Source organism: Trichechus manatus, unplaced genomic scaffold, assembly GCF_000243295.1.
Source record: "Trichechus manatus latirostris isolate Lorelei unplaced genomic scaffold, TriManLat1.0 scaffold00087, whole genome shotgun sequence".
Lineage (NCBI taxonomy): Eukaryota > Metazoa > Chordata > Mammalia > Sirenia > Trichechidae > Trichechus > Trichechus manatus.
This window is the reverse complement of record NW_004444023.1, coordinates 5,514,806-5,540,645: the sequence shown is the minus strand read 5'-3', so window position 1 is coordinate 5,540,645 and position 25,840 is coordinate 5,514,806. Positions and strand designations below refer to the sequence as shown.

At 54.8% G+C, this 25,840-nt stretch overlaps 1 protein-coding gene across 1 annotated transcript; it reads right to left on the bottom strand.

Annotated features, from left to right (window-relative positions):
• Positions 1-770: 770 nt before the first annotated feature.
• On the bottom strand, positions 771-24,641 carry POLD1 (DNA polymerase delta 1, catalytic subunit). Its single transcript, XM_004381699.1, has 27 exons — positions 24,574-24,641; positions 15,867-16,069; positions 15,422-15,535; positions 13,844-13,996; positions 13,627-13,752; positions 13,379-13,547; positions 13,200-13,281; positions 12,983-13,112; positions 12,116-12,282; positions 11,725-11,829; positions 10,024-10,164; positions 9,794-9,904; positions 8,960-9,151; positions 8,761-8,849; positions 8,569-8,685; positions 8,211-8,324; positions 7,800-7,947; positions 6,589-6,684; positions 6,246-6,383; positions 4,220-4,395; positions 3,571-3,723; positions 3,330-3,432; positions 2,165-2,297; positions 1,961-2,074; positions 1,664-1,716; positions 1,476-1,573; positions 771-931 (listed from the first exon to the last, which is right to left on the bottom strand). Exons 2-27 carry the CDS (start codon positions 16,063-16,065, stop codon positions 826-828), a joined length of 3,327 nt encoding a protein of 1,108 aa, XP_004381756.1. The 5' UTR covers positions 16,066-16,069; positions 24,574-24,641; the 3' UTR covers positions 771-825.
• Positions 24,642-25,840: the final 1,199 nt, after the last annotated feature.

Here is a 25,840-nt window from a genome sequence, read left to right as displayed (position 1 = left end):
CCAAGGTTGGGGGTGGGGATGGAGAACTGACCCTGACGGGTGGAGACAGGAGAGGAGCTGGGTTTGGGGGGACCCTGGAAAAGTAAACGCTGGAGAAGAGGGGGGTCTCTGGGACCAGTGAGGGGTGGAAATAGGGGTGGGGAGCGCTGGACCGAGGAGCCAAACTTCAACCCCAAGAGGGGAGTAGTGGGGCCTGGGGGGTGACAGAAGGACCTGTGTCCCTGGGGATGTATAAGTTCAAAGGTGACCAGCCATGGGAGACAGATAAGGGGACCGCCAGAAAGTCTCAGAAGGGGACATGAGGAAGACCCAAGCCCAAGGGTGATCACCGGGACCCTGAAATGGAAACATTTGTGGGTGTGTGATATGGGGGGGGTCCCCTAGGTCAGGCCAGGGAGCGGAAATCCGCTGTCCTTGGGGCTGCCCCAGGGCCTGGTGGAAACAGGCCAGCACCTGGTGGGCGGGGCAACTATGGGGCACCCCAGGGGCCATGTGGGGGGGATAGATGGCCCCCAGAGGGCAGGCATTGGCGCTGGACACGAGGGTGCCCTGAGCAGAGCAGAGAGGAGCTGGCATAGATGTTCACTCAGGTGCAAGGGGAGAGAAACCGAGGCAGCCTTGGCAGCAGAGGCCAGAGCCCCAGAGTTTGCACTGAGATCCACGGAGCCCCTATGGGAGTCAAGACATCCCACTGAGCAGACATGGCCCAGCGCTGCCGGGCCGGGTAAGGGCTTAGGAGATTGGACTCGCCCCCCAGAGACCACAAAGACGTAACAAAAGGACAAACTTTATTAATCCCCCTGTCCTGCTGGGAGGCCCGTGAGGTCACCAGACCTCGGGGCCCGGGGGCCCGAAGCGCCGCAGTAGCTGCTCCTGGTCCTCCAGGTCCTTCCGCACCTTTTTGCGCATGTAGAAGATGGGGCAGTCCCGGCTGTGGGCGGGGGTAGGTCGGGGTCAGGGCCGCTGGGCACAGGTGGCCCTGGGAGTCCTGATGCAGCCCAGCAATGGGGCAGGGGCCTCGAGCACTGGTCCCCAGGGGCGGGAGCTGCTCCCAGGACTTTGGCCCCGCCTGCTGTCCCCCCACCCACCTCCTCCCGCCACCAGGCTGTTTGCTCAGCGGGCACAGGGAGCCGATAACAGTGGGTGCCTGCTGAGGCGCCGGCCACCAGCCGTATATCACCTGTCACCTGGCGTGGGAACCTGCCCCGCCCACGTGTTCCCTGGGGAAAGCGGCCCGCCCCAAGGGGTGGGGGACTTCGGGGTGGGGGGGTGTGCCCAGGGGGGCCACCAGCCCCCGAGCAGATCCTGGGGGCCTGGTCCTGCCCCCTCCGGGCACCTACACCCTCCTGGAAGGCTGGACATGGGCCCACCCAGCAGGCAAGAACACTGAGGCCCCACTGCGAGGGATGTAGGAGACCCTGGTGTCTGGGCCGGGACCACCAGCCACAGGCCTAAGACCTGTGTGGGGAGGGCACCTGGTGCAGATGACATCCTCATGCAGGCTGCCCTGGCAACGCTGGCACTGGGTCCAGAGGCGCGAGAAGCGCTCTTCCAGGGCGTTCAGGTGGGACACCTGGGTGGGCAGCCGGGGTGCTGAGCAGGGTGGACCCCCCTCCCCTTCCCAGCCTCCCTGGCACCTCAGCCCGGCCTCCTCAGCCCTCACCTCCTTCTGATACAGCTCCGACTCCCGCGGCCGGCAGAACTTGCACACGGCTCCTGGGGGCAGGGGGGGTCAGTGCAGGGCCCGGCTGCCCATCCCTGCCCTTTCCCCACCCGCCGCCCATCCGGCTCCTGAAAGTCCCCAGAGCCTCAAGAACAAGGGAGCGAGTGTGTGTGGGGAAAACTCCCCTGGGGAAGTCCCAGGGTGGGGAGTGTGGACCCTCCCGGGTGGGTGCAGGCCAAGGGGAGCCCCCCACCCGCAATGCGGGAGGCAGTGCTGGCTGGCGGGGTGGGGGCTCACCCTGGTGGCTGAGCACGGTGCGGCAGCCGATGCAGCAGGTGTGGCGCTTGGCGAAGGCCAGCAGGCCGCCCACCTTGCCCGTGAGCACCGTCTTGCAGCGGGTGTGCTCCCCGCCTGCAGGGCAAGGGCGGGCGGTGGGCTGGGGTCCCTGACTCTTGGCGTTTCCCCACTCTCACGTCCCCCGCCCACCCGCCTGCCCCTTACGCAGCAGCATGGCCTCGGCGCGGCCCTCGCCCAGGATTGGCTCGAAGATGCGCAGGAGTGGCTTGGCCAGCTGTTGCTCCAGGTAGTACTGTGTGTCGATGGGCAGGCTGTGCTCCAGTACGAAGAGAGGGTCCTGCGGGCCGGGCCAGGGTCACCACGGGTGGCGGGGGGCGAGCAGTGGTCACCCATGGGGGGAACAGAAGGGCGGTGGTCTCCCATGGGGGGACAGAGGGCGGTGGTCACCCACGGGGGGACGTAGGTGTGGTGGTCTCCCACGGGGGGGGGGACGTAGGTGTGGTGGTCTCCCACGGGGGGATGGAGGGGCCACAGTCATCCATGGGTGGTATCAGAGGGGCCACGGTCACATACTGGGTGGCTAGGGGAATTGGGGCGGGGGGACTCAGTCATACAAAGTGTGGATGAGGGAATTGGGGACACCATCACACACGGGTGGGCAAGACACTGTGGGGTACAGCCACACCCCAGGAGAAGGGAAGGGGGAGCTGCAATCACCCATCAGGCAGCTGGGTGAAGGGTCCAGAGCCCAAGGGTCTTCCATTCACACACTGGTGGGGTGGGTGTTGCCCTTGGGTCTGCAGTGGGTCAGAGGTCATGGGGGAGTCTGTGGCTCAGAGACTCATCTCCAAGTAAGGGTCAGAGTTCAAGGCGGGGAGGGGTGATGGTGGACGGGAGCTGGAAGCCATGAGGTGAGGAAGTGGCACAAGAAAGGCGGGGGTGGCTGAGGGAGGGTCATGAAGGTCAGAGGTCACGGGAGCTGAGACGGTCACTGCTTGGATGTCTGGGTAGGAGGGGATGGACTGTGAATCTAAGGGAATTAGGGGTTGGAGCGCAGGAACCAGGGAGAGACAGACACAGACAGAGATGGAGAGAGACAGACAGGGCAGGGTGTGCAAGGTGAGGACCTGGGGGCCCCTTTCTGTGGGGGGAATCAGAGGGGGCCACTGGAGAGGATACAGGAAGCCTGGGAGCACAGTGTCATGGAGCATCCCCAGGCTGCTGGGGACCCCGGGTGTGTCTTGGGGGGCGGTTCCCAGGGTCCCGTGGGGCCGTGGAAGGAGCCACCCTGCCCTCGCCCTGCCCCTGCAGGAAAGCAGAAGTGAGAGTGGGGGGGCGCTGGGGAGGGGCCCGGCCAGGTGGGGCCAACCTCAGACTTCATGTAGGCAGCCACGCCTTTGGCGGCCCCGATGATCACGTAGGGGACACGGTCACCCAGGCTGGGCGCGCTCCCGGGGTCCCGCTTCCTCATCCTGTGGGGGACAGGGTGGCAGGCGGGTGAGGGCAGGTGGGGTGGCTGGGCTCACAGGAAGTGGTGGCCCAGCTGGCATAGGGGAGGCTATTTCTGTCCTGCCTCCCCATGTCTCCTGGCCCGTGTCCCTCAGGCAGACCTCTCGGCTAGCTCCACGTGGGCCTGCTTGCCGGCGTAGTCAGCGGCCGCGCGGGTCAGCTCCTTGGTGATGACCAGCTGTGAGATGTCAATACGGTTGCACAGCAGGTCTGAGATGACGTCCTGTGCGTGGGCCACTGCGCCATCCGGGTCTCTGTGGAAGGTGGGGCCAGGGGCGTCACTGATGCCACCAAGGGCCAGGCTGGACCCTCGCCACCTGCATAAACCACCCCAAGGCCAAGGGGTCGGGCGGGTGCTGAGCAGAGGCTCAGAACAGGGAAGGGTCATAGGCCCCAGGGCTGCAGAGTGGTGGAGGCGGGGCTGAGCCCACAGCTGCCCACCCAGACTCTTTCCACTGCTCCACCGCAGGGTAAGAGTGGGCCTGACACCTGTGTCCCTGGGGAAGGGCCGAACCCCAGGTCTGAGGGAGGAGGGGGCCGGGAGCGTGGACTCGGACTTCTGGGTCTGAGGGAGGAGGGGCTGGGGGCCTGGACTCCTGGGTCTGAGGGAGGAGAGGCCGGGAGCTTGAACTCCTGGGTCTGAGGGAGGAGGGGGCTGGGGGCCTGGACTCCTGGGTCTGAGGGAGGACGGGACTGGGGGCCTGGACTCCTGGGTCTGAGGGAGGAGGGCCCAGGTGCAGGGCCCCTCACCGGTCGATGAGCAGGCGACGCAGTGAGGCGGTGACGAGGTTGGCCACGAGGGGGCAGTTGTCCCTCCGCACGGCCTCTAGGCCCTTGCAGTCCATGCGGTCGTGGACATCAGGGCAAGAGGAGAAAAGCAGGCCAGCGTAGCGCTTCTTGCTGATGAGCAGGTAGGGGAAGTAGACCTGGGGGAACCCGTTCCCAAACCCAGGATTCAGACACTTGGGGAGACAGGCCTAAACCTGAGATAAGCGTACCCTGTGAGTGAGATGGTTCTAAGACCCTGGTATGTTGTCTGAATATAGCTCCCGAGCCCAGGAGCATGGTCACAAATCTGAAACAGAGCCCGGGATGAACCAGAGACAGCACCAAATCTGCATGTGGGACAGACCTCCAAGGCAGACGGGGACACAGTGAGGGCCCCTCAAAGAAAGAAGAGACTGAAATTAGGGTGGGCCCTGAGACAGAGACTCCTCCACACCGAGGGGCCCCAAGCCCACGTGTGGCTGTGCCCTGAGGCCTCACCCCACATTTGAATCTTGGGGGAAAGAATGTCGGTCTGAGATTGCCCAGGACCCAGGACTGACACCAGCTGGGGTCTGGGGGCCCTGGATGATGGTGCCCAGGCCCAAGATACGCCCATATCACAGACCCACTGCCCAGGGCAGCTGCCAAACTTGAAGCAGGAATTGGTAAACCCCAAACGCAGGAGAGACTCTGAGCCCGTGACATGGCTTCACAAGACAGACATCATCCTGTCACGTACAGACCAAGATTCTAGACGTTTCCGAAACCAAGGCCCCTGTTATGGACTGAATCAGGTCCCCTAAAAAGAAATGTTGTTTACCAATGTTCCCCGCAGCACTTTTCATAATAGCAGAAGAGTGGAAATAAATGAAGTGCCCATCAACAGATGAATGGATAAACAAAATGTGGTCTATATGCACAATGGAATATTATTCAGCCATCAAGAGGAATGAAGTCTCAATGCACGCAACAACACGGATCAACTTAGGAAACTATGCTGAGAGAAGTAAGTCAGACACAAAAGGACAAATACTGCATAATATCACTTACAGGAGATAAGCAATTATATAGAAACCATAAGCAGTTAATGGTTACCAGAGGCAGGAGGGAGGGGCAAAGTAGGGGTTTTTGCTTCAAATGCATTGAATGTGCGTTAGTGGTAGTGGGATAATTTGGAAAGAGATACCAAGAATGGTTGTACAACTTGAAGAATGTAATCAATGTCATTGAAGGGTATATGTAGAAACTGAAAAAATATTGGACGCTTTGTTGTATGCATATTGCTATAATAAAAAGTTCATACACACACACACACACACACACACACACACACACATACACATAAAGCTATGTGGAAGTCCTAATCCCTGTTTCTGTGAACGTAACGTTGTTTGGAAACACGAGTTTTCTTCTGTTATATTAATGAGGACATATGGAGTAGGGTGGGTCCTATACCCAATCCCTTCTGAATGGTACAGAATAGATATAGAGCAGAACAGATACGGAGACAGACAGACGGGAGGAAGACAGACGTCACGTGAAGAAGGAGACAGATGCATCTACAAGCAGTAAAGGAATGTCAAGGATTACCAGCAGTCACCAGAAACTAGGAGAGAGGCCCCCAGAAGGAATCAACACACCTGAGACCCTGATTTGGAATTTTAGCTTCCAGAACCGTGAGAAAATAAATCTCTGTTCTTTGAAGCCACCTCCTGTGGTGTTTTTTGTGATGGCAGCACTAGGTAATAAGACAGCCCCAAATTCAGGAGATCTAAGTAGCAAAACACCTTGTAACTGAGGCTTATAAACCCGAAGAATCAGTTAAAGTTCCTGAAAGTGAAGAGACCCTGAGCAACGTCAAGGTGCCCCCAGATCCTGACAAATAAGAGGATCCCCAAACTAATATATACTTAAGCTTTGAAGATGCCTTGAAAATCAGAGATCCTCAAAACTGGCAAGACCCACACACAGCCCACTCCAAGCCCTGAGTGGGGAGGTCCCCGCTTACCTTCTCAAACTCAAGCCGAATGGGTGGGGGGAAGTGGCCTGACACCCAGTCAGCGGCCTCCCGCCCTAGGGCCATGGCCTCGGCCACTGAGGAGACACCAAATCGGCACATGACGGAGTCAGTGTCACCGTACACCACCTGGAAGATGGGGCACAAGGGAGGGTAAGTATCCCAGAGATGCATACCTTTCTGCCACCCCCAAGTGCTCAAGGGACCCCAAGGGCACAGTGGGAGAGCAGGCAGGTATGACTGGGAGGCCCGGGCCCCAGTGGTCACCCTCACCAGCCCAGGGGCATCTCCAGACCCATCTCAGGGGGGCGGAGCGGGCGGGGCAGCCCCTAACCTTGGCAGTGGCACTGTAGCCATTCTCCACAGTGTACTTGGACTCCACCAGTTGCTTTGTTTTCTCAATCATCTGGCGCCCGAACCCGGTGACACTCTGCGGGGTGGGAAATCACATTGAGGGAAATGCCACTGCCTTCTGCAGTAGGCGTGAGCTTGGGGCCTCACCTCAGTTTCCAAATGTGCAAAATGGGGCTCTAGGCTCAGTGGCTGCAATAATGGGCTCAAGCATAACAAGGATTATGAGGATGGTGCAGGACTGGGCAGTACTTTGTTCTGTTGTACATAGGGTCGTTATGAGTCAGAACCAACTCGATGGCACCTAACAACAACAACAAGGCTGCTCTTCAAAGGTCTGTTGGGTTCTCTGGCCTAGAGCTCTGGGAACAGAGAAGGTGGCTGGGGCAAGGATGAGGAACTGGCTGCATCAAAGTGTTGGAAAGGTCTGAGTTAGAAAAGGCCATCAGCTCAGTGTTTCTCTCCAAAGAGGCACTGTGACATCATAGGACGGGCAGCTCTCCTTAGTGTAGGACACCTGACATTCTTGCCCCCTCCCTGAATGCCAGCAGCACCACACATCCCCATGCCTGGGCAACCAGAAATGACCCCATGCACTGTCAAATGCCCCCTCAGGGCCATAATATAATGTCCTCTGAAACACAATAATTTCTTTTGAACTGAGGAAACTGAGGCTGGTGAGGGGGTGGGGACACCAAGCAGAGACAAATATAATTCTTTTACTGTCTTTTTTTGGTTTGGATCTAGTCAGAAAATCTTTGTCTTTTAACTAGAACACTTAGTCCATTTACATTTAGTGGAATAACAAATATATGTAGGCTTAAATCTATCATCTTATTATTTACCCTGTGTTTGTCTCACCTGTTCTATGTTGGTTTTTTTCTGAATTCTTTCTGATCTTCTTCTGGAATAATCCATTATTTTTAAAAAATTATTCTATCCCCATAAGCTTGAGACAGATATAAGGAAAGAGGCCAAGAGAAACAGACAGAACAGAGAGACAGAAGGAAGGGACCAAGAGAGAAAAGACAAAAGAGCGTCTAGAAGCAGCAGCCCCTGTGAGGAAGCATGAGAGGAAGGCAAAACCCTAGTTGGCAGTACTCATGTCTGTTGTCTCACACTTGCTGGGAAACTGTTTGTACAACTCCACTGGGAGAGGACAGCAGGAAGCTCACGCTGGGTCCTAGAGCTCACCTGTGAGATCTCCAGGCAGGGCAGCTTGCCCACCTGGGCACCGGTGAAGCCATACACAGAGTTGGCACTTATCTTCAGCGCTAGCTGCCGCCCATCCAAGACCTGCCGGCGCAGGGGGTCCGTCTCCTTGGCTAGCTCGGCCTTGGCCCTGCAAGGGGGGTGGTGAGGACAAAGGTCACTCAGGTGGCACCTGAGGAGACAGAAGCCTGGGTACAGGCCAGGCAGCTTTCTGGAAAAGGATGCCCTATATAGCATCCATGGGACCTGGACCACTTAGAAGAGGGTGTCTTTCTCTAAGTCACACAAAGACACAGATGAGTGGAGCCGGGTGGCCCTGGGATAACCCAGAGGGGTATGGGAACTGCCGAGAAGCCTAAGCAAGTTTAAGCAGGGGCGGGGGACTCAGATTACCTTTTCCGGGCGCTGAGAAGGTTCTCCAGGATCTGTGGTAGCAGCCCCTTACGCACTGATGTCTTCACAAACTCATCCCCTGTGGGTGTCTTGATGAACTGCTCTGAAGTCAGGCTGGGTCAGAGGTGGGTGGGACATAACTGCCTGGCCTTTCCCTTCTCCCTCTAGCCCCACCTCTGCCCTTGCATTGGTGTGAGCGGGCTCAGGCCCTCCAAACTTCCCCACCTCACCTGCCTCTCCCTCCCTCACTCTGTCTGTGCCCACCAGACTGGGAGTCCCCTGGGGGCAGGGCCTTGGCCGGCCTATCTCTGGCCCCTGGAGGCCTCAGAAGATGTGTGTGGGGTAGGGGTGTCTGTACCCCAGCTTCTGGGCAGCGCCAGGCCGCAGCAGAGTGGTATAGCACAGGTTATGAGCCATCATGATGGACGGGTATAGAGAGGAGAAGTCCAGGGTGGCGATGGGCACGTCATAGTACCTGGGGGCAGGGAGGGGAGGAGTCAGGCTGAGGCCCCCACCACCCCCTGCCTGGCTGCAGGGTCCGGGACCTCACCCTTTGAGTGGTTCGATGACCGTGGCCCCTGTGTAGTCTTCACCTCCCTCTGTCTTCACCACAGGCATCACCAGCCCCTGGCGCATGGCCTGGAGGGAAGAGGGGAACAAGCAGGTGGAGGGATGAAGGGGAAGGAAAGTCTCAGATGCCAGGGCCGTGGGGGAACCTAGTGGGTGTGGGGGCATGGGGGCCCACTGACCTGCCGAAGCAGCTGGGATACGACCTTGACCTGCTGGCCGCGGGTGAGCAGGTAGCCGAGGGGCACACCGGTGACACGCGCCATCTCCACAGAGTTGACTAGCACCATGAGCCGCTCGAGTAGCCGTAGCGGCAGGAAGGCATCCTTGAGGCAGTACACGGCCAGGCGGCGACGCGTCTGCTCATTCCCGTTCTGGGGGCGGGGGCAGGGGACCGGGGTTGGCTCCTGAGTGGCCAAGGGAGGGCGAGAGTCTAGGTGGGGGAGTGGAGGGAGGTCAGGTGTCAGGGTCAGTGTGAAGAGCCAGTGTGGACTAGAGGTCAGGGGCGGGGGAGGAGAACAAAGGTCGTAGGGCCAGAGGTCGTGGGAGTAGGCAGAAAGTCGAAGTCAGAAGAGTAGACAAAAGGATTAGGTCAGAGGTTAAGGGGTAAGAGTTTAAGGTGAGAGGCTGCGAGAACAGGTAGGACCCTGAGGTCAGAGGAGCAGATGAAAGGGTGAAGTTGGGAGGTAAGTTTGGGAAAACAGGTAGAAGGTTGCAGTCAAAGGTCAGGAAGGTAGGCAGGAGGCTGAGGTCAGAAGAGTAGGCAAAAAGGTCATGTCAGAGGTTAGGAGCTAGGATGTTAAGAGGTCGAGAGAGCAGGCGGGAATTTGAGGTCAGAGGACAGGGGCGTAGACAAAAGGGTGAGGTCAGAGGTCAGGAGGCTAAGGTGAGCAGGAGAAAAGGTGGGCAGTTGAGATCAAAGGGTCAGGGAAGTGAGTGAGTGGCTGAGGTTAGGAGGGTGGGTGAGAGGGTGAGGCTGGGGGCAGGGTATGAGGTCAGAGAGTGAGGTTGGGCACCTGGAGGTCAGTGATGATGCTGTGCTGCACGTCTTCCTTCTGCTCACCCAGGAAGTGGAAGCTCACAGCATTGAGCGTGTAGGAGCGCAGCTTGTACTCCCGTAGCAGCACCTGGACCGGGCGGGGGAGGCATGGTGGGCGCAGGCCAGAGAGCGAGCACCTGGGCCGGGCTGGGGAGGCACGGTGGGCGCAGGCCTGAGAGCGACCTGCCTGCCCACTCGCTGCCGTACCTGCAGCATGTCCATCTGCACGCGTCCCACCATGCTGACCACCTTGCTGTCCCGCCGGCCCATCTGCTTTGACTGGAAGGATGAGTCACGGATAGTAGAGCAGAGCCCAGAGACGCGGCCCAGGAAGGGGAATCCATGTACCTGGGGGGATAGCCCAGCAGGTGGATGTGGTGTGGGCTGGCTACGTGGACAGAGACCAACCACGACACCCCCAAGACAGCACATCATCCCTGGTGGGAGCCATGGGAGGCCAGGCAGCTCTGGGGGTGGGAGACTCCTCTGAGGTCGTGTGGGGGATAGACTGGAGGTGGCAGAATGGAGTCTGGGGAGGAGGCAGGGCAAGATTCCAGGTGGAGAGGGCAAAGCAGGGGCCAAAAGGGATGGGCTGTGGGGCACCAAGGACCACTGGCCACCACCAGAAGCTAGGAGAGAGGCATGGAACAGATTCTCCCTTAGCACCTCAGAAACAGTTAACACGGCCGATACCCTGATTTCTGACTTCTAGCCTCCAGAACTGTGGGACAATACATTTCTATTCTTTTAAGCCACCTAGTTTGTGGTGGCTTGTTATAGCAGCCCTAGGAAACTCATGAAGAGCTGTCTTAGTCATCTAGAGCTGCTATAACAGAAATACCACAAGTGGATGGCTTTAACAAACAGAAGTTTATTCTCTCACAGCTTAGGAGGCTAGAAGTCTGAATTTAGGGCGCCAGCTCCAGGGGAAGGTTTTCTCTCTCTGTCGGCTCTGGGGGAAGGTCCTTGTCAGGGCAGGAATCCCAGGTCCAAAGGACACACTATTCTCCTGGCTCTTGTTTCTTGGTGGTATGAGGTCCCCATGTCTCTCTGCTCGCTTCTCTCTTTTATATCTCAAAAGAAACTGACTTGAGACACAACCTGATCTTGTAGATTGAGTCCTGCCTCATTAACGTAACTGTCTCTAATCGTGCCTCATCACAGAGGCAGGATTTACAACACACAGGAAAATCACATCAGATGATAAAATGGTTGACAATCATACAATACTGGGAATCATGGCCAAGTTTACACACATTTTGGGGGGACAAAATTCAATCCATAACAGGAGCCCTGTGGGGCAACGGTTAAGCGCCCAGCTGCTAACCCAAGGTTGGCGCTTCAAACCCACCTAGCAGCTCCTTGGGAGAAAAACCTGGTGATCTGTTTTCGTAAAGATTACAGCCTAGAAAACCTTATGGGACAGTTCTACTCTAAAAATGTGGATTTGCTCTGAGTCTGAATTGACTTGACGGCATCCAACAACAACAGGAAGCTCACACAGGGGCCATGAGAGCCATTTTTCATTACAAAATTGGCCACATGAACAGTAGGAACAAAATACAGCATACCCTATATACCCATACCCCCATTCAACAAGTATTAAGATGTTGCCACATACTCCGAGGAACCCCCCCTTTTTCTTTATTTTAAAATTAAGCCTAAAAAAGGGGTCATGTGTCCTGACGTGCTTCAGTCCACACCCTGGAATCCACAGGCCTTTTCTCACTTAGCCAATCACGTATCGCCTCGTACAAAAGCACTGGTAACTTTCTGGACTTTGGGCAGGGCGGGAGCGGGGCAGAGCTGGGTTTTCCAGGATGTCTTGAGCCACTGGGAGTGAAGGACTGCACGGGCTGGTGGTGGACTGAGCCCAAAGGAGCCCCCTTCCCAATACTGTGCCCTTACCTTGAGGGTCTGGGCTCGGGAGATGAGGTACGGAAGGTCAAAATTCTGAATGTTGTAGCCCGTGATCACATCAGGGTCCATGGTGCGGACGAAGGTGGACCAGGCCTGGGGGACGAGAGCACACAGGGTCACCCAGGGCATGCCCCTGCCGGGGACTCCCCACTCCCAGAATGTTCTGGAAGCTGCCAAAAGCAGCCCTAGTGCCCTCCTGCCCACAGTGGAAAGATACGGCTGCCATTTCTGAAAATGCTAATGCAGACTCGAGGGAAAATGTTTGCCCCCTCAGCACACAGGGATCCAGAACCACCCACATGGGAGTCAACATCCAGGGACACGCCCAGGTTGGCCGACTGGCTGGGATGTGGGCTTGGGGGGTACAAAAGACAGTCACCTGGAGCAGCTCATCCTCATGCTCATAGCTCTGCACCTTGGCGCCCAGGATGGGGGCGCAAGGCCTCAGGGTGAGTGCCAGGCGCAGGAAGGGCTCTGACTCGCCCCAGCGCAGCCCCAGTGAGCAGATTTGGATCACGGGGTCCCGCTCCGGCTCAGGGAAGATGCCTATGGAGGGAAGGCAGGTGCCGCAGAGGCACTGACTCCTCTCCCCATCACAACGCACAGGTTAGCTGCACCCCTAAACCTGGCCAACTGGGCCCTGACTACAGCGCTCCTCCCTGCCCCGACTCTGCCTTCCCTGCACTCTCTCCTTTGATCTCCACACAGAAGCCTGATGGGTCCCAAACACACCCTTCAACTTTGGGGACTCCTCAAAACCCTCAGACCCTGAACAATTTACCCCATTCCCTCTCTGCCCTCACCTCCTACTCTCTCCCTTACTCACTCTGTCCCAGCCACACGGGCCTTCTTGACATTCCTCACACACCTCAGGACAGTCTCACCTCAGGGCCTTCGCACCTGCTGTTCTCGCCACTGGGAATGCTCTCCCTGCCCCCACCCCACTCCCATCTCTTCATAGGGCTGTCTCCTCCCCTTCAGGACTTCCCTGCGCACCCTGTCCAAAGCAGCCCTCCTACTCCCCACCACTGCCCCCTTGGCGTTTCCAGACTTAGGATAACTCTCATCTACTTATGTGCTAAGGTGACATGTCTTTCTCCTCGCCGGTATGAGCTTGAGAAGGCCGGGGACACAGGGACTCAGTTGCTTTTGCTCCCAGCGCCTCCCTGTCAGTGCCCGGCACAGGGTCTGCCCATAACTGACGTCCAAGGGAGGGGCAGGGAGCAGCCCCGGGCCCAGGACGGACCTTTGCGACCAGCACACTCGATGTCGAAGCTGAGCACACGCAGAGGTGCAATCCGCTGCCAAGGCCCCTCTGGAGGGTGACTGACCACGTCGGACCACAGCACGTCCGCCTCCAGCTGACACAGCGTGGTCTGCGGCGGAGGCCAGTGTGTCGGTAGCAGCATGTCCCAGCTCCCCCACCCCCCGGGAGCCCGGCCCGCCCCCAGCCTCAAGTGCACCTTCCCCTCGGGCCTCAGGACGTATTTCCCAGCCGGGAGTTCCAGCCAGTTGCAGCCGACAATGTCCATGTCCACCATGAACCTGCAGGGGGCTGGGGGTTAGTGGGCAGAGGCTGCCAGAGTGGGAAGGGGGAGAGTGAGCTGGAGAAGAGAGAGAGGAGCGGGAAGGGAGATTATACCGGATCTCAAAGTCCACGTTGGCCTCGTAGGGCTTGAAGCTGGGGGTGCCCAGGCCAGACACACGGATGCCCTGCTCCAGGAGGCGGCGGGCGGGTGCCACGAGGCGGGGCAAGGCCAGTGTGATGCGCAGGAACGGGGAGGGGCCGTGCCCATGGTACCCGAACATGCCTGTGGACACACGAGGCTGGGACCCGGCCCCATAGTCCTGAAACCCCACCCTCCATGGCCAACCAAAGCTGGCATTTACTCTCACGGGTGCAGAGCTCCACGGCCAGCACCGCGGGCCCCGTGAGCTCCTTCCCCCCGCGCTGGTCCCGGCTGATGGCTGCGCTCAGCTCCTGCTGCAGGTCGGCCAGGTGCTCGGCCCCAAAACCTGGGGGTGGGAGGGTAGGTTAGAGGTCGAGGAGCCTCCCGATGGCCAAGGGCGGAGATGGGGCACCGAGGGGCCTCCCAGAGCCACTCACCAGGGACTGCTGGAGTGTAGAAGTAGGGCACAAAGCCGTGGATGTGGCAGCAGACGGAGACGCCAGCATCGGTGACACCGAAGGCGCGGAGCACGGGCACAGAGCCGCGGGATGGCGGGGGCGTCCCAGGCAGAGGGAGGGGCCGGGCCAGGCCTGCAAGTCACAGGGTAAGACTGTTGTATAAATAGAATCGAACAGTATGTTGCATTTTGAGTCTGGCTTCCTTCACTCAGCATGACGCCCGTTATGGGTTGAATACTATTGTTAGCTGCCACCGAGTCAGCCCCAACTCATGGCGACTCCACGCACAATGGAAGGAAATGCTGCCCAGTCCTGTGCCATCTCCATGATTGGCTGTGGATGTGTCGAGATCTCATTGTCCACAGATTTTCAATGGCTTATTTTTGGAAGCAGATCATCAGGCCTTTCTTCCTTGTCTTAGTCTGGAAGCTCCACTGAGCCCTCCTCAGCATCATAGCCACACCCAAGCCTCCACTGCTCCACTGACAGATGGGTGGTGGCTACGCGTGAGGTGCACTGGCTGGGAAGTGAACCCAGGTTTCCTACACGGAAGGGAAGAGATCTACCACTGAACCACCACTGCCTTGATGGACTGAATGGTGTCCCCCCAAAAGATACGGCGGAATCCTACCCTCGGTACCCGTGAATGTGACCTTGTTTGGAAATAGGGTTTTGGAGACGTTATCAGTTAAGTTCACATGAAGTCATACTGGAATACGGTGGGTCCTAATCCAATGAGTGGTGTCCTTATGACAGAAGAGAGAGAGACAGAGGGAAGACAGCTACATGAAGAGGGAGATATGCTGCAGCTGCAAGACAAGGAACACCTGGGGCTGCCAGAAGCTGGAAAACCAACCAAACCCGTTGCCCTCAGGAGTTGATTCCGACTCATAGCGACCCTGTAGGACAGAGTAGACCTGCCCCGTAGGGTTTCCAAGGCTGTAATCTTTATGGAAGCAGATTGCCACATCTTTCTCCCATGGAGCAGCTGGTGGGTTTGAACCGCCGACCTTCCAGTTAGCAGCTGAGTGCTCAACCACTGCGCCACCAGGGCTCCTTCCAGAAGCTGAGAGAGAGAAAAAATTTCTTTCCCTAGAGTATTTGGAGACAGCATGGCCCTGCTGACACCCTGAATTCAGACTACTAGCCTCCAGGACTGTGAGACAACAAACTTCTGCTCTTGTTAAGCAGCCCAGTTTGCGGTACTTTGTTACAGCAGCCGCAACAAAAGAAACAAACTCGTTGCTGTCGTTTCTGTCTCACAGCGATGCTACAGGACAGTGGAGAAGTGCCCCACAGGGTTTCCGAGGCTGTCATCTTTATGGACGCAGACTGCTACGTCTTTCTCCTGTGCAGCAGCCGCTGGGTTTGAACTACCAGCTTTTCGGTTAGCAGCTGAGTGCTTAAATACTGCACCACCAGGGCTCTTTAACCACAGGTATAGGGATTAGGATTTATAACACATATTTTCAGGGGACACAGTGCACTCCATAACACCACTCAAGAGAGGGCAAAGCCAGACGGGTCCCTCCTCCTGCCTCTGTCCCCCAAACTCACCCACATAATGGTCGATCTCCAATTGCTGAAAGATGAGGGGATCCGTCTGGGGGTCCAGGGGAGGTGGGGAAGGCCGAAGCCAGCGGGGATCTAGGGCTGATGGGGAGAACTGCCCTGTGGGGGGAAGTGGGAGTACATGGAGTCATGGTGCCTCTCAGAAATGAGTAACCCTTCCGTCCCAACCACGATTGCTCAGATGGTATCTCAGGTGAAGACAGTCTGGATCGGGCAGGCAAACTCAGGAGCCTGTAGGGTCAAGGGTCGGGGGTCAGGGCAAAAGCTGCAGGCAACAGAGGTTGTATACTATCGAAGGGGCCATAAGTCAGCCTCTTGTGGGACTTAAAGTGGACCAGAGGTCAGGGATCAGGGTAGGGGTCACAGGACTCTGCAGCTGACTCCTGGTTCAAGATGAGGGGAGTGCAGGGGGTTCCACTCCCAGTCTCACCATCTGCAGTCCCCTCCGGGGCCGACTGTAGCTCCTCCTCCTGCTCCTGTAGCCTGCGCTCTGCCTCCATCTCCTCCATCAGCGCCAGCTCCTCCTCAAACTGGGATGGCCGAGGCGTGTCATCCTCATCCCAGAAGCCCCCACGGGCCCGCTTCGGGGGCACCCCAGCTCCCGGAGCTGACTGCCGCTTGCCATCCATCTTGCTGGGCAAGTCGGGGCTGGGTGACAGTTCCAACCAGAGACACCCTGCTGAGCGACGGATCACTTTTTTATGGCCTTTCTCGTCATGGTCTTGTAACTACCACCACATGACTAGGTGGGACTATGCAAACGTGGCCCAAGAAAGGGATTGGACAGCTTGCTGATAATGCAAATAAAGTGCATGGCACCCTTGTGGAAGTGGGACCATGCAAATAAGGTATATGAAACCCTAATGAGGGGATTGGTCAGTTTGCCATCACACTAGGCTTAAAATGAGCCATCCAGAGGCAGACGGGGGGGACCTCACTACCACCAAGAAAGAAGAGCCAGGAGTGGACTGCATCCTTTGGGCCTGGGGTCCCTGTGCTGAGAACCTCCTAGACCCAGGAGACAGAGAAAGACAGAGTTATAACACTGGAGACAGCGCAAGATGGCAAAAAGTAAAAGCAGACAAATGGTGGCAGCAGAACCAGGAGACTGGCGCGGTGGGCTTCCCAGCCCATGGAACAAGAGGGTTACAGTGGGGTGTCTCTGGGCACGTGGTGGAGCTAGGTTTGCTGACCCACAGAGTGACAGAGATGAGCACCTTCAGGCAGGAGGCTTAGTGGCAGAGTGGGATGCCTCTGGGCACTTATCCATGGAGCTAAAGAGTTTTGTAACACTTGCCTGAGCAAGGCAGAGGCCTGAGGGGCTCAGGACCAGGGAGAGGCCTGCCCGTGGCCATGACCAAGAAGCTGACCTGATGGAAGAACTGCCTCCTGAATCATTCCTGATCCTGAATTGTAACCTGTTACTTCCCTAAAAAAACACATAATCGTGAATAAGGTCGGTAAGTTATCTGTGGCCACTGCAAGGAATTATCAAACTCCAGCAGAGAAGTAGAGAGTGCCATGCGAGGGACGGCTGGTATCAGAATTGGTAAAAAAAGGTTGGAAGGGGGAGGTATGTCTGACCTCTGCTTCACAGGAATCAGCCTTGGGCTGTTGATGCTGACAATGATTCTCCTCCCCCCTTGTGAAGTTAGGCCAGGAGGTCTGAGGACACTGCTGCCAGGCCATTTTTACACACCCCTTTCCCTGTCTTCTCCATGGTCTCCTGTGCACCTACCATGACAAAGAGCCTTTTAATTCTCTGAAGTGGCTGAAGATTAACACAAGTCTGCAGGCTTATGGGGTGCCTGGCACATTCCAGATGCTCAATAATTGTAAACTAATGTAATTACGTCCCATTTCTCACCTCAATTTAACCCTTTCCTCACATGCTCGAGCCCCCCCATCTGAATTCCCATTTATCTCCTCCTTGTAGGGCCCCTCATCCCCACATATTCTCTACCCTCTCACCATCACAAACTTTTTGTTGTTGTTGTGTGCTGTCAAGTATATTCCAACGCATAGCAACCCCATGTGACAGAGAAGAACTGCCCCATAATGTTTCCTAGGCTGTAATCTTTATTGGAGCAGATCACCAGTTCTTTCTCCGGCAGAACCAATGGGTGGGCTTGAACCATCAACCTTTTGGTTAGCAGCCGAGTGCTTAACCGTTGCACCATCAGTGCTCCCCACTGCTTAACAGGTACCATTTTTTGGGGGTGGTGGTGAAAATGTTTTGGAACTGGATAGTAGTGATGGTTGCATAAGATCGTGAATGTACTAAATGCTGCTGGATCGTACAAAAGAGTACATATTGCACGATGCCATTTACACGAAATTCTAAAATAGACAAATAGGCAAGACCAATCTATGGGAACAGCAATCAGATTACTGGCTGCATCTGTATTGGGAGAGGTTGGCTGGGAAGGGGCATGAGGGAGTCTTCTGGGGTGATAAAATGTACCATACATCCAACAGCACACTGAGATCTGTGCAAGGATTAAGACTGCATGGAAATTGCACCTCAATTAAAAGCACAACCATTTGGTGTCTGTAATTCCACATCTAGGAATTTATGCTAGAGATGTATCATCACATATGAAAAATACACCTTTACAAGGTAATTTCCGGCAGCATTGTTTAAAATCACAAAAGACTGGAAACCACCTAAATGTCCTCCTCTACGGGACCGTTCAAATAAATTACGGTCAGTCCATTCAAAGAACTACTATGCAGCGGTATATAGGAATGAGGAAGCTCTCTATGAACTGATACGGAAGGACCTCAAAGATGCATTGTAAGTAGAGAAAGCAAGGTGCAGAATGGTATATTTAAAATGGTGTTTAAAAAAAACACAATGTTGAAAATGTTTATCCTGATTCTAGTTATTACGAAACAGTTGAACAGATTCAAACTGAAGGGTGGCCTGCAAAATGACTGGTCTTAAAAAAAAAAAAAAAGGCTAGGAAGAAATTCTTCTATATTCAAGGAGACTAAGGAGACACGAAGGAGCCCTGATGGTGCACTGGCTAAGCGCGCAGCTGCTAACCTAAAGTTCAGCAGTTCAAACCCACCCAGTGGTTCTGCGGGAGAAAAGACCTGGTGATCTGCTCCCATAAAGATCACAGCTTTGGAAACCCTATGGGGCAGTTCTACTCTGTCCTGTTGGGTTGCTATGAGTCGGAATCAACTCAACAGCACACAACAACAAAGGAGACATGACAACTAAATGCAACGCGTGATTAAAGAACAAAAAAGAGCTCTGAAGATATTACTAGGAAAACGAACTAAGGACAGCCCATTAGATAATAACACTGTCTCCGTGTTAAATGTCCCGAGTATGATAATTATACTCTAGTTATATTGGTGGGCATCCTTGATCTTGGGAGACACCTGCTGGAGTTCCTGGAGGGGAAGTATCATGAGTTAGTCTGCAACTAACTTTCAAACGTTGTTAGCTGCTGTCAAGCTGGTCCCGGTCATAGTGACCCCATGTACAACGGGATTAGACCGCTGTGCTCCATACGGTTTTCACTTGCTGATTTTCAGAAGTAGATCACCAGGCTTTTCTTCCTAGTCCATCTCAGTCTGGAAACTCCGCTGAAACCTGTTCAGCATCATAGCAACACACAAGCCTGCGCTGACAGATGGGTCGTGGCTGCACATGAGGGGCACTGGCCAGGAGCTGAATCCAGGTTTCCCGCATGGAAGAGAACATAAAAAACCAGCTGACGGTGAATAAATTCTGCACTGCAATGAATCCTTTTTATACGGCCTTTCTCGCCATGGTGTGTAACTCCTACAAAATGACTGGGTTTGTGACTCCTACAAAATGACTGGGTGGGACCATGAAAATAAGGTACTTGTGGCCCACCAAGGGGACTGGATAGCTTGCTAATAATGCAAATACGGTGCATGGGACCATGCAAACAAGGTGTATGGAACCCTAATGAAGGAATTGGTCGGTTTTGCCATCCTGCTAGGCTTAAAAGAGAGCCAATCCCATGACAGAGGACCTCACTACCACTAAGAAAGAAGAACCAGGAGTGGAGTGTGTCCTTTGGGCCCAGAGTCCCTGCATTGAGGACCTCCTAGACCCAGGAAACAGAAAGAGAGTTGTAACACCGGAGATGGCATGAGACGGCGAGAAGCAGCAGCAGTAAAACAGTGGCAGAGAGACAGTGGCAGCAGAACCAGGAGACTGGAGTGAGACAGTGCAGTGGGCTTCCCAGCCCACAGAGCAAGGCCGTTTAAAGTGGGGTGCCTCTGGGCACTTGGTGGAGCTAGGCTCGCTGACCCATGGAGCTGAGCACCTTTGGACCGATGCTTGCTGGCAGAGTAAGGTGCCTCTGGGCACTTATCAGTGGAGCTAAAGAGCTTTGTAATACTTGCTCAAACAGGGCAGAGACCAGGCCAGCCCAAGAGGCCCAAGGAGCTGAGGGCCAGGGAGAAACCTGCCTGTGGGCACAACCGAGAAGCTGCCCTGACCAAAGAACCATATCTTGAGTCGTTCCTGATCCTGTTACTGCCCTAATAAACACCATAATCGTGAGTATTGTCTGTGAGTTCTGTATGGCCATTGCAGAGGAGTAGAGAGTGCTATGGGCGGGACGGCTGGCGTAGGAATTGGTAAAAAGGTTGGACAGAGGAGGTACATCTGACCTCCACTTCATAAGAGTCAGCTTTGGGCTGTTGATGCTGATAATAATTCTTCTCTCATTCTCCTTGTGAAGTCAGAGTAGGAGTTCTGACACCGCTTGCCATGCCATTTAGACAAATTCCAACTCGTGGCAACCCCGTGTGTGTCAGAGTGGAACTGTGCTCCATCAGGTTTTCAGTGGCTGATTTTTTGGAAGTAGACTGTCAGGCCTTTCTTCCGAGGTATCTCTGGGTGGATTTGAACCTCCAACCTTTTGGTTAGCAGTCAAGTGCATTAACTGTGTGCACCACCCAGGGACTCCAAAGAGAATATAACAATCATGAATAACGAGAATTGCCTACACTTATCTACCTTGTGGATTGCTGTTTTTCTGTCTCCTCCAGCTGGACTATGAGCTATGTGCAGGGAGGGATTCTGTCAGCTTTTTTCCCTGATGTATCCCAAGAGTCTACAACAGTGCCTGGCACATGGAAGACACTCAAGAAATATTTGTCACCCTGAGACCAGAAGAACTAGATGGTGCCCGGCTACCACTACCAACCGTTCTGATCAGGGCCACAATAAGTGGATCCTGATAGAATGGGAGAAAAATGTGGAACAGAACCTCAAATTCCTAAACAAAACAAAACAAACAGACTTACTGGACCAGTTGAGAATGAAGAACTCTCAGAGACTGCTGCCCTGAAATACTCTCTAAACCTTGAACTAAAACTAGCTTGAAGTCACCTTTTAGCTAAATAGCAGACAGGCTCACAAAGTAAAGAATACCACCCATGAGTACTGTGCTCCTTTAAAAAATCATTTATATAAGACCAAATGGTCACCAATTACTTTAAAACAAAGATGAGAAGATAAGGAGGCAGGGAAACTAGATTAATGGAAATGGAACAACTAGAATGGAAGTGAGGATGTTTACATATTGTGAACAACGTAACAAACATCACTAAACAACTTGTGCAGAAATTGTTAAACGGGAACCTAAACTGCTATGTAAACTTTCACTGAAGACACAATAAAAAACCCAAAACCGAACCCACTGCCGTCGAGTCTATTCCAACTCACAGCAACCCTATAGAACAGAGTAGAACTGTCCCACGGGGTTTCCAAGGCTGTAAATCTTTATAGAAGCAGACTGCCACATCCTTCTCCTACGCAGTGGCTGGTGGGTTCAAACCAACAATCTTTCAGTTAGCAGCTGAGCACTTAAGCACTGTGCCACCAAGGCTCCTTGAAAGCATAATAAAATATTATTTAAAAAAAAAGTTTGTTGAATGAATGAAGAGCCTCCTTCTTCGTCTCCTGCAGTCCACCCTGCCCCATTCCAAATACTCTCCACTAGGTAGCCGAGGGATCTCTCCTCTTATTGCCCCAGCTGCCCCATTCCAAATACTCTCCACTAGGTAGCCAAGGGATCTCTCTTCTTATTGCCCCAGCTGCCCCATTCCAAATACTCTCCACTAGATAGCCAAGGGATCTCTCCTCTTATTGCCCCAGCTGCCGCATTCCAAATACTCTCCACTAGGTAGCCGAGGGATCTCTCCTCTTATTGCCCCAGCTCCCATTTCCCTCAGAATTAAAGTGCTCATCGTGGCCCATAAGGCACCGTACCACCCACCCCCCTTTTCTCTGCCCTCACCTACAGCCCTCTCCCCCTCGATCACTTGGATCTAGCCACAATGGCATCCCTGCTGTTCCTTAAACACACCAGGCTGGGTCCTACCTCAGGACCTTTGCACGGGCTGTTCCTTATGTCTGAATGCTCTTCCCCCAGAAGTTCCCATGGCTCCCTCCCTCCCTCCCTTCAGGTCTTTGCTCAAATGTCACCTCAGTGAGGCTTTCCCTGACCACCCTGCTTAAAACTGCAGCACTGCCTCGCCCTGCCCCTACCCACACCCCGCACCCATCCTGGCACTTTCCAACCACTTTCCCTGCTTTATTTTTCTTGCTAGCACTCATCTCTGTCTGATGGACTGTATCAGTGGTTCTCCAAGTGTGGTCCCCAAACATGGGAATCTGTTGGAAATGCTAATTCTCAGGCCCTGCTCCCCCCCTACCAAAAAAAAAAACAACCATTGCTGTCGATTCGGTTCTGACTCACCGTGACCCTATAGGACAGAGTAGAACTGCCCCATAGGGTTTCCAAGGAGCGGCTGGTAGATTCGAACTGCCAGTCTTTTGGTTAGCAGACGAGCTCTTAACCACTGTGCCACCAGACCTAGGGAGCCAGGAACTCTGGAAGTGGGGCCTGGCAATCTCTGTTTTAGCAAGCCCACCAGGTGATTCTGACTCTGATGCTGCTTGAGTCTGAGAAGCACTGCTTGTGTTACCTTATTTATTGTCTGTTCCCGCTGCTAAAATAGGAACACCATGAAAGCAGGGATTTTGTCTTCTTTTTCCTGCTATATCTCATCTGGTGGCAAAGTGGTTAAGAGCTCAGGCTGCCAACCAAAAGGTCGGCAGTTCAAATCCCCCAGCCTCTCCTTGGAAACCCTATAGGGCAGTTCTACTCTGTCTTATAGGGTCGTTATAAGCTGGAATCGATTCAACGGCACACAACAACAAATCTCATCCAAGGAGCCCTAGTGGCACAATGGTTAAGCGTTCGGCTGCTAACCAAAAGGTTAGCATTTCAAACCCACCCAGTGGTTCTGCAGGAGAAAGATGTGGTGATCTGCTTCCATAAAGATTACAGCCTGGGAAACCCTATGGGGCAGTTCTATTCTGTCACATGGAGTTGATATGAGTCAGAATCGACTTAATAGCATCTAACAATAAATCTGGAGCACTGGTGGCACAGTGGTTAAGAATTTGGCTGCTAACCAAAAAGGCTGGCAGTTAGAATCCACCAGCTGCTCCTTGGAAACCCTATGGGGCAGTTCTGCTCTGTCCTATAGGGTCTCTATAGTCCACTCGACAGCAACAGTTTGGGGTTAACAATATATCTTATCTACCTACAAGAGTGCCTGGGACAAAATAGGTGCTCAATAAACATTTGTCTGAATGACAGATGAAGGTGGGAACTCACAGAATCCTCCCAAAACCCTCTGAGGTAGGTGTTGCTATCATCACCTTTTACAACGGCTGGAACTGAGGCCTAGAGAGGTAAAACAACCTGCTCAAGGTCACACAGCCAGCCATCAGGGACAGAGCCAGGGCTCAAACCTAGGCAGCCTGGCTCCAGAGCCCTGATGTTAACCACCACTCCATTCCACTGTCCTCTCTGTGTGGCAGGAGAGAGACAGAGTAACACAGGCAAGAGCAAGACCTGCCCTCCAGATTCACAGTCCAGTGGGGGAGACAGCCTTTGAAGATGATGGATTTGTCTGCTTGTTTACCACTGTACCCCCGGCCCACACATATCTATCGAGCACATGATTAACTATTCACTCCTGCCCTCCAGAAAACTTCTCCACACTTTCTACACATTTGCCTTGTCCCTTCCCTGGGCCTCTCTGAATGTTGCTGCCCCTGGCACTAGCCTGGGAGTGTCCAGCCTGTGTCTACCTCTCCCACTAGACCAGAGGCCGCTTGAGGGCAGGGCAGGATCTCACTCCTCTCTGGGTCCCAGCACAGGGCCTGGCCCCTGGAGGCCTCAGGAAGTGTTTGTGGGATAAAATCCTCCTCTTTCTCGCCACCTGACTCCTATGCATCCTTGGAGACAGCTGCAGCTCCAGCCCTTCAGGCTCACAGGTGCCTCTCAGGGCTCCCACATCTACTTCCCTTATTACACGTGCACACCCTAGGCTAGGGTCTCCTTCAAGCCAGGGTCCTCAGCATCACCCAGCACAATGCCTGGAACACAGGCCACTTCAAGTCATGCAAGTTTAGAGTCCCCTCAAGTGACACCAGAGTTCCTGGGTGGCGCAAACGGTTAACATTCTGGCTGCTAACAGAGGCTGGAGGTTTCATTCCATCCACAGGCACCTCGGAAGAAAGGCCTGGCTAGTATTTCTGAAAAATCAGCCATTGAAAACCCTATGAAGCACAGTTCTACTCTGACACACGTGGAGTTGCCCTGAGTCTGAATCGAATCAACGGCAACTGGTTTCAAGTGTTATCAATCCCAGCAGGTATGGCAAAGAGGGGAGGGATCATATTTAGTTTAAAAGTAAAGAATAAAGAATGACACCATGCTCCACGCGCACTATTCAGTTCCCCAACACCTCCCCATCCTGTCGCTCCAAAGACCCTACCAGCGCGTCACCCCGAGACCCGGAGCTCGGCGAACCCCGCGTATGTACCCCTGCAGTCGAGAACCTCCCCCCGCATGTGATCTCCCCGCGCGCGCCTGCGCACGCGCCAGGGGATCACTGGCCCCTGTCCCTATTCTGCGTGCGCCCCCGAAGCAAAGTGTCTCCCTCCTGCCGCCAGTTCCACGTCACCCCTCACAACCCTGTCTCACGTCCATGTGCCGGGCTCCTCAAGCCGCCTCCTCTGCCAGGTCGAAGCCCCCAACTGCCCTTCTACCTTAACTCACCCGCTTCAAACAGCGTTTCCCGCCACAGCCGACGCCGCCGTAACCCCCTGACACAGGCGCACGCAGGCGCATAGCCGCCGCGTCCCGAGCCGTGCCACGCCCCTTCCACCCAAATAGGGGAGAGGCCACGCCCCACCCTTCAATTTGGCTTCTCTGGCCGCGCCCCGTTCGTCCCGCTAGGGAGCAGGCCACGCCCACTTCTCCCAACTTGGGATGTGGCCTCGCCCCCTCATGGCTGGTGTGGCCCAAAGCCACGCCCCCTCCGTGTTGCCGATGAAGAGGCCACGCCCCGCTGCGAGTTCATGGTTTGGCACTGCTTGCGCGCGCGCAGCAACCCTGGCTTTTCCAGATTCTTCCCCGCCCTTCCCCCCCACAGCCCGGGCCACTCGAGTGCTGCGCGCGCATCCTCCGGCTTCCTGCCTGAGAGCATGTGGGAAGAAGAAGCTAGACGCTGCGCTTCGGTTTGCCTGCGCTGGTCTCGATTCGCGTTTACTGCAGATCCAGGCAGATACGAATTGCGGTCCTGGCCTAGCCTCTTCGCCTGTCTCACGGCCTCAGTTTTCCCCTCTGTAAACTAGACCCAGCGCAGGGAGGGCGGCACCGCCAGGCGTAGGGCGATCACATATAACCATCCCCTTCCGAAATAAACGTACCTTTCGTACCCAGCCCATCCCTGCATACAGGCCACTCTTCACCCTGGACAGGTACTGTCTGTCCAGCTTACCTTGGTGCCCCCTCAGGACCTGGCTCGGAGGAAGGAGTAATTGTGGGAACACAATGGCCAGCCCTTGTTCTAAACTAACTCAGCAGTTTTCTTACCTTCCAGACTGTGCCCGTGGGTTCCCTCAACTGGACTCCAGCCACTTCCTCATCTTTTAGGTCCCTGTGAAACCTCCTCTGACTTCCTCCTTAGACCTCCACACTGCCACGGGCCATTGCCATTAAAGCCCGTATTCCCATATATTCTGTCCCCATCCATCTCCCTGCTGCCAGCTCTGGCTGGTCACAATTTGAGTGTCATGTCCATTGATTTTTCAGTGCCTGCCACTGTGGAATATAGTGAAACCTGTGAGAGCCGGAACTTCACGAGACTGCCTTTTCTAGGTCTGGCAAGTTTTCCACCTTTAACAGAGTGCAGTCTTACCACTTTTCTATCACTATTATTTGTGTTTTTTTTCTCTGACAGGTTTCTACCTTACACAGGTTTTACTGTAGTAAACAATAAATATTTGTTGGATGGATGCCATCTGCATCCCAGAATGCCTAG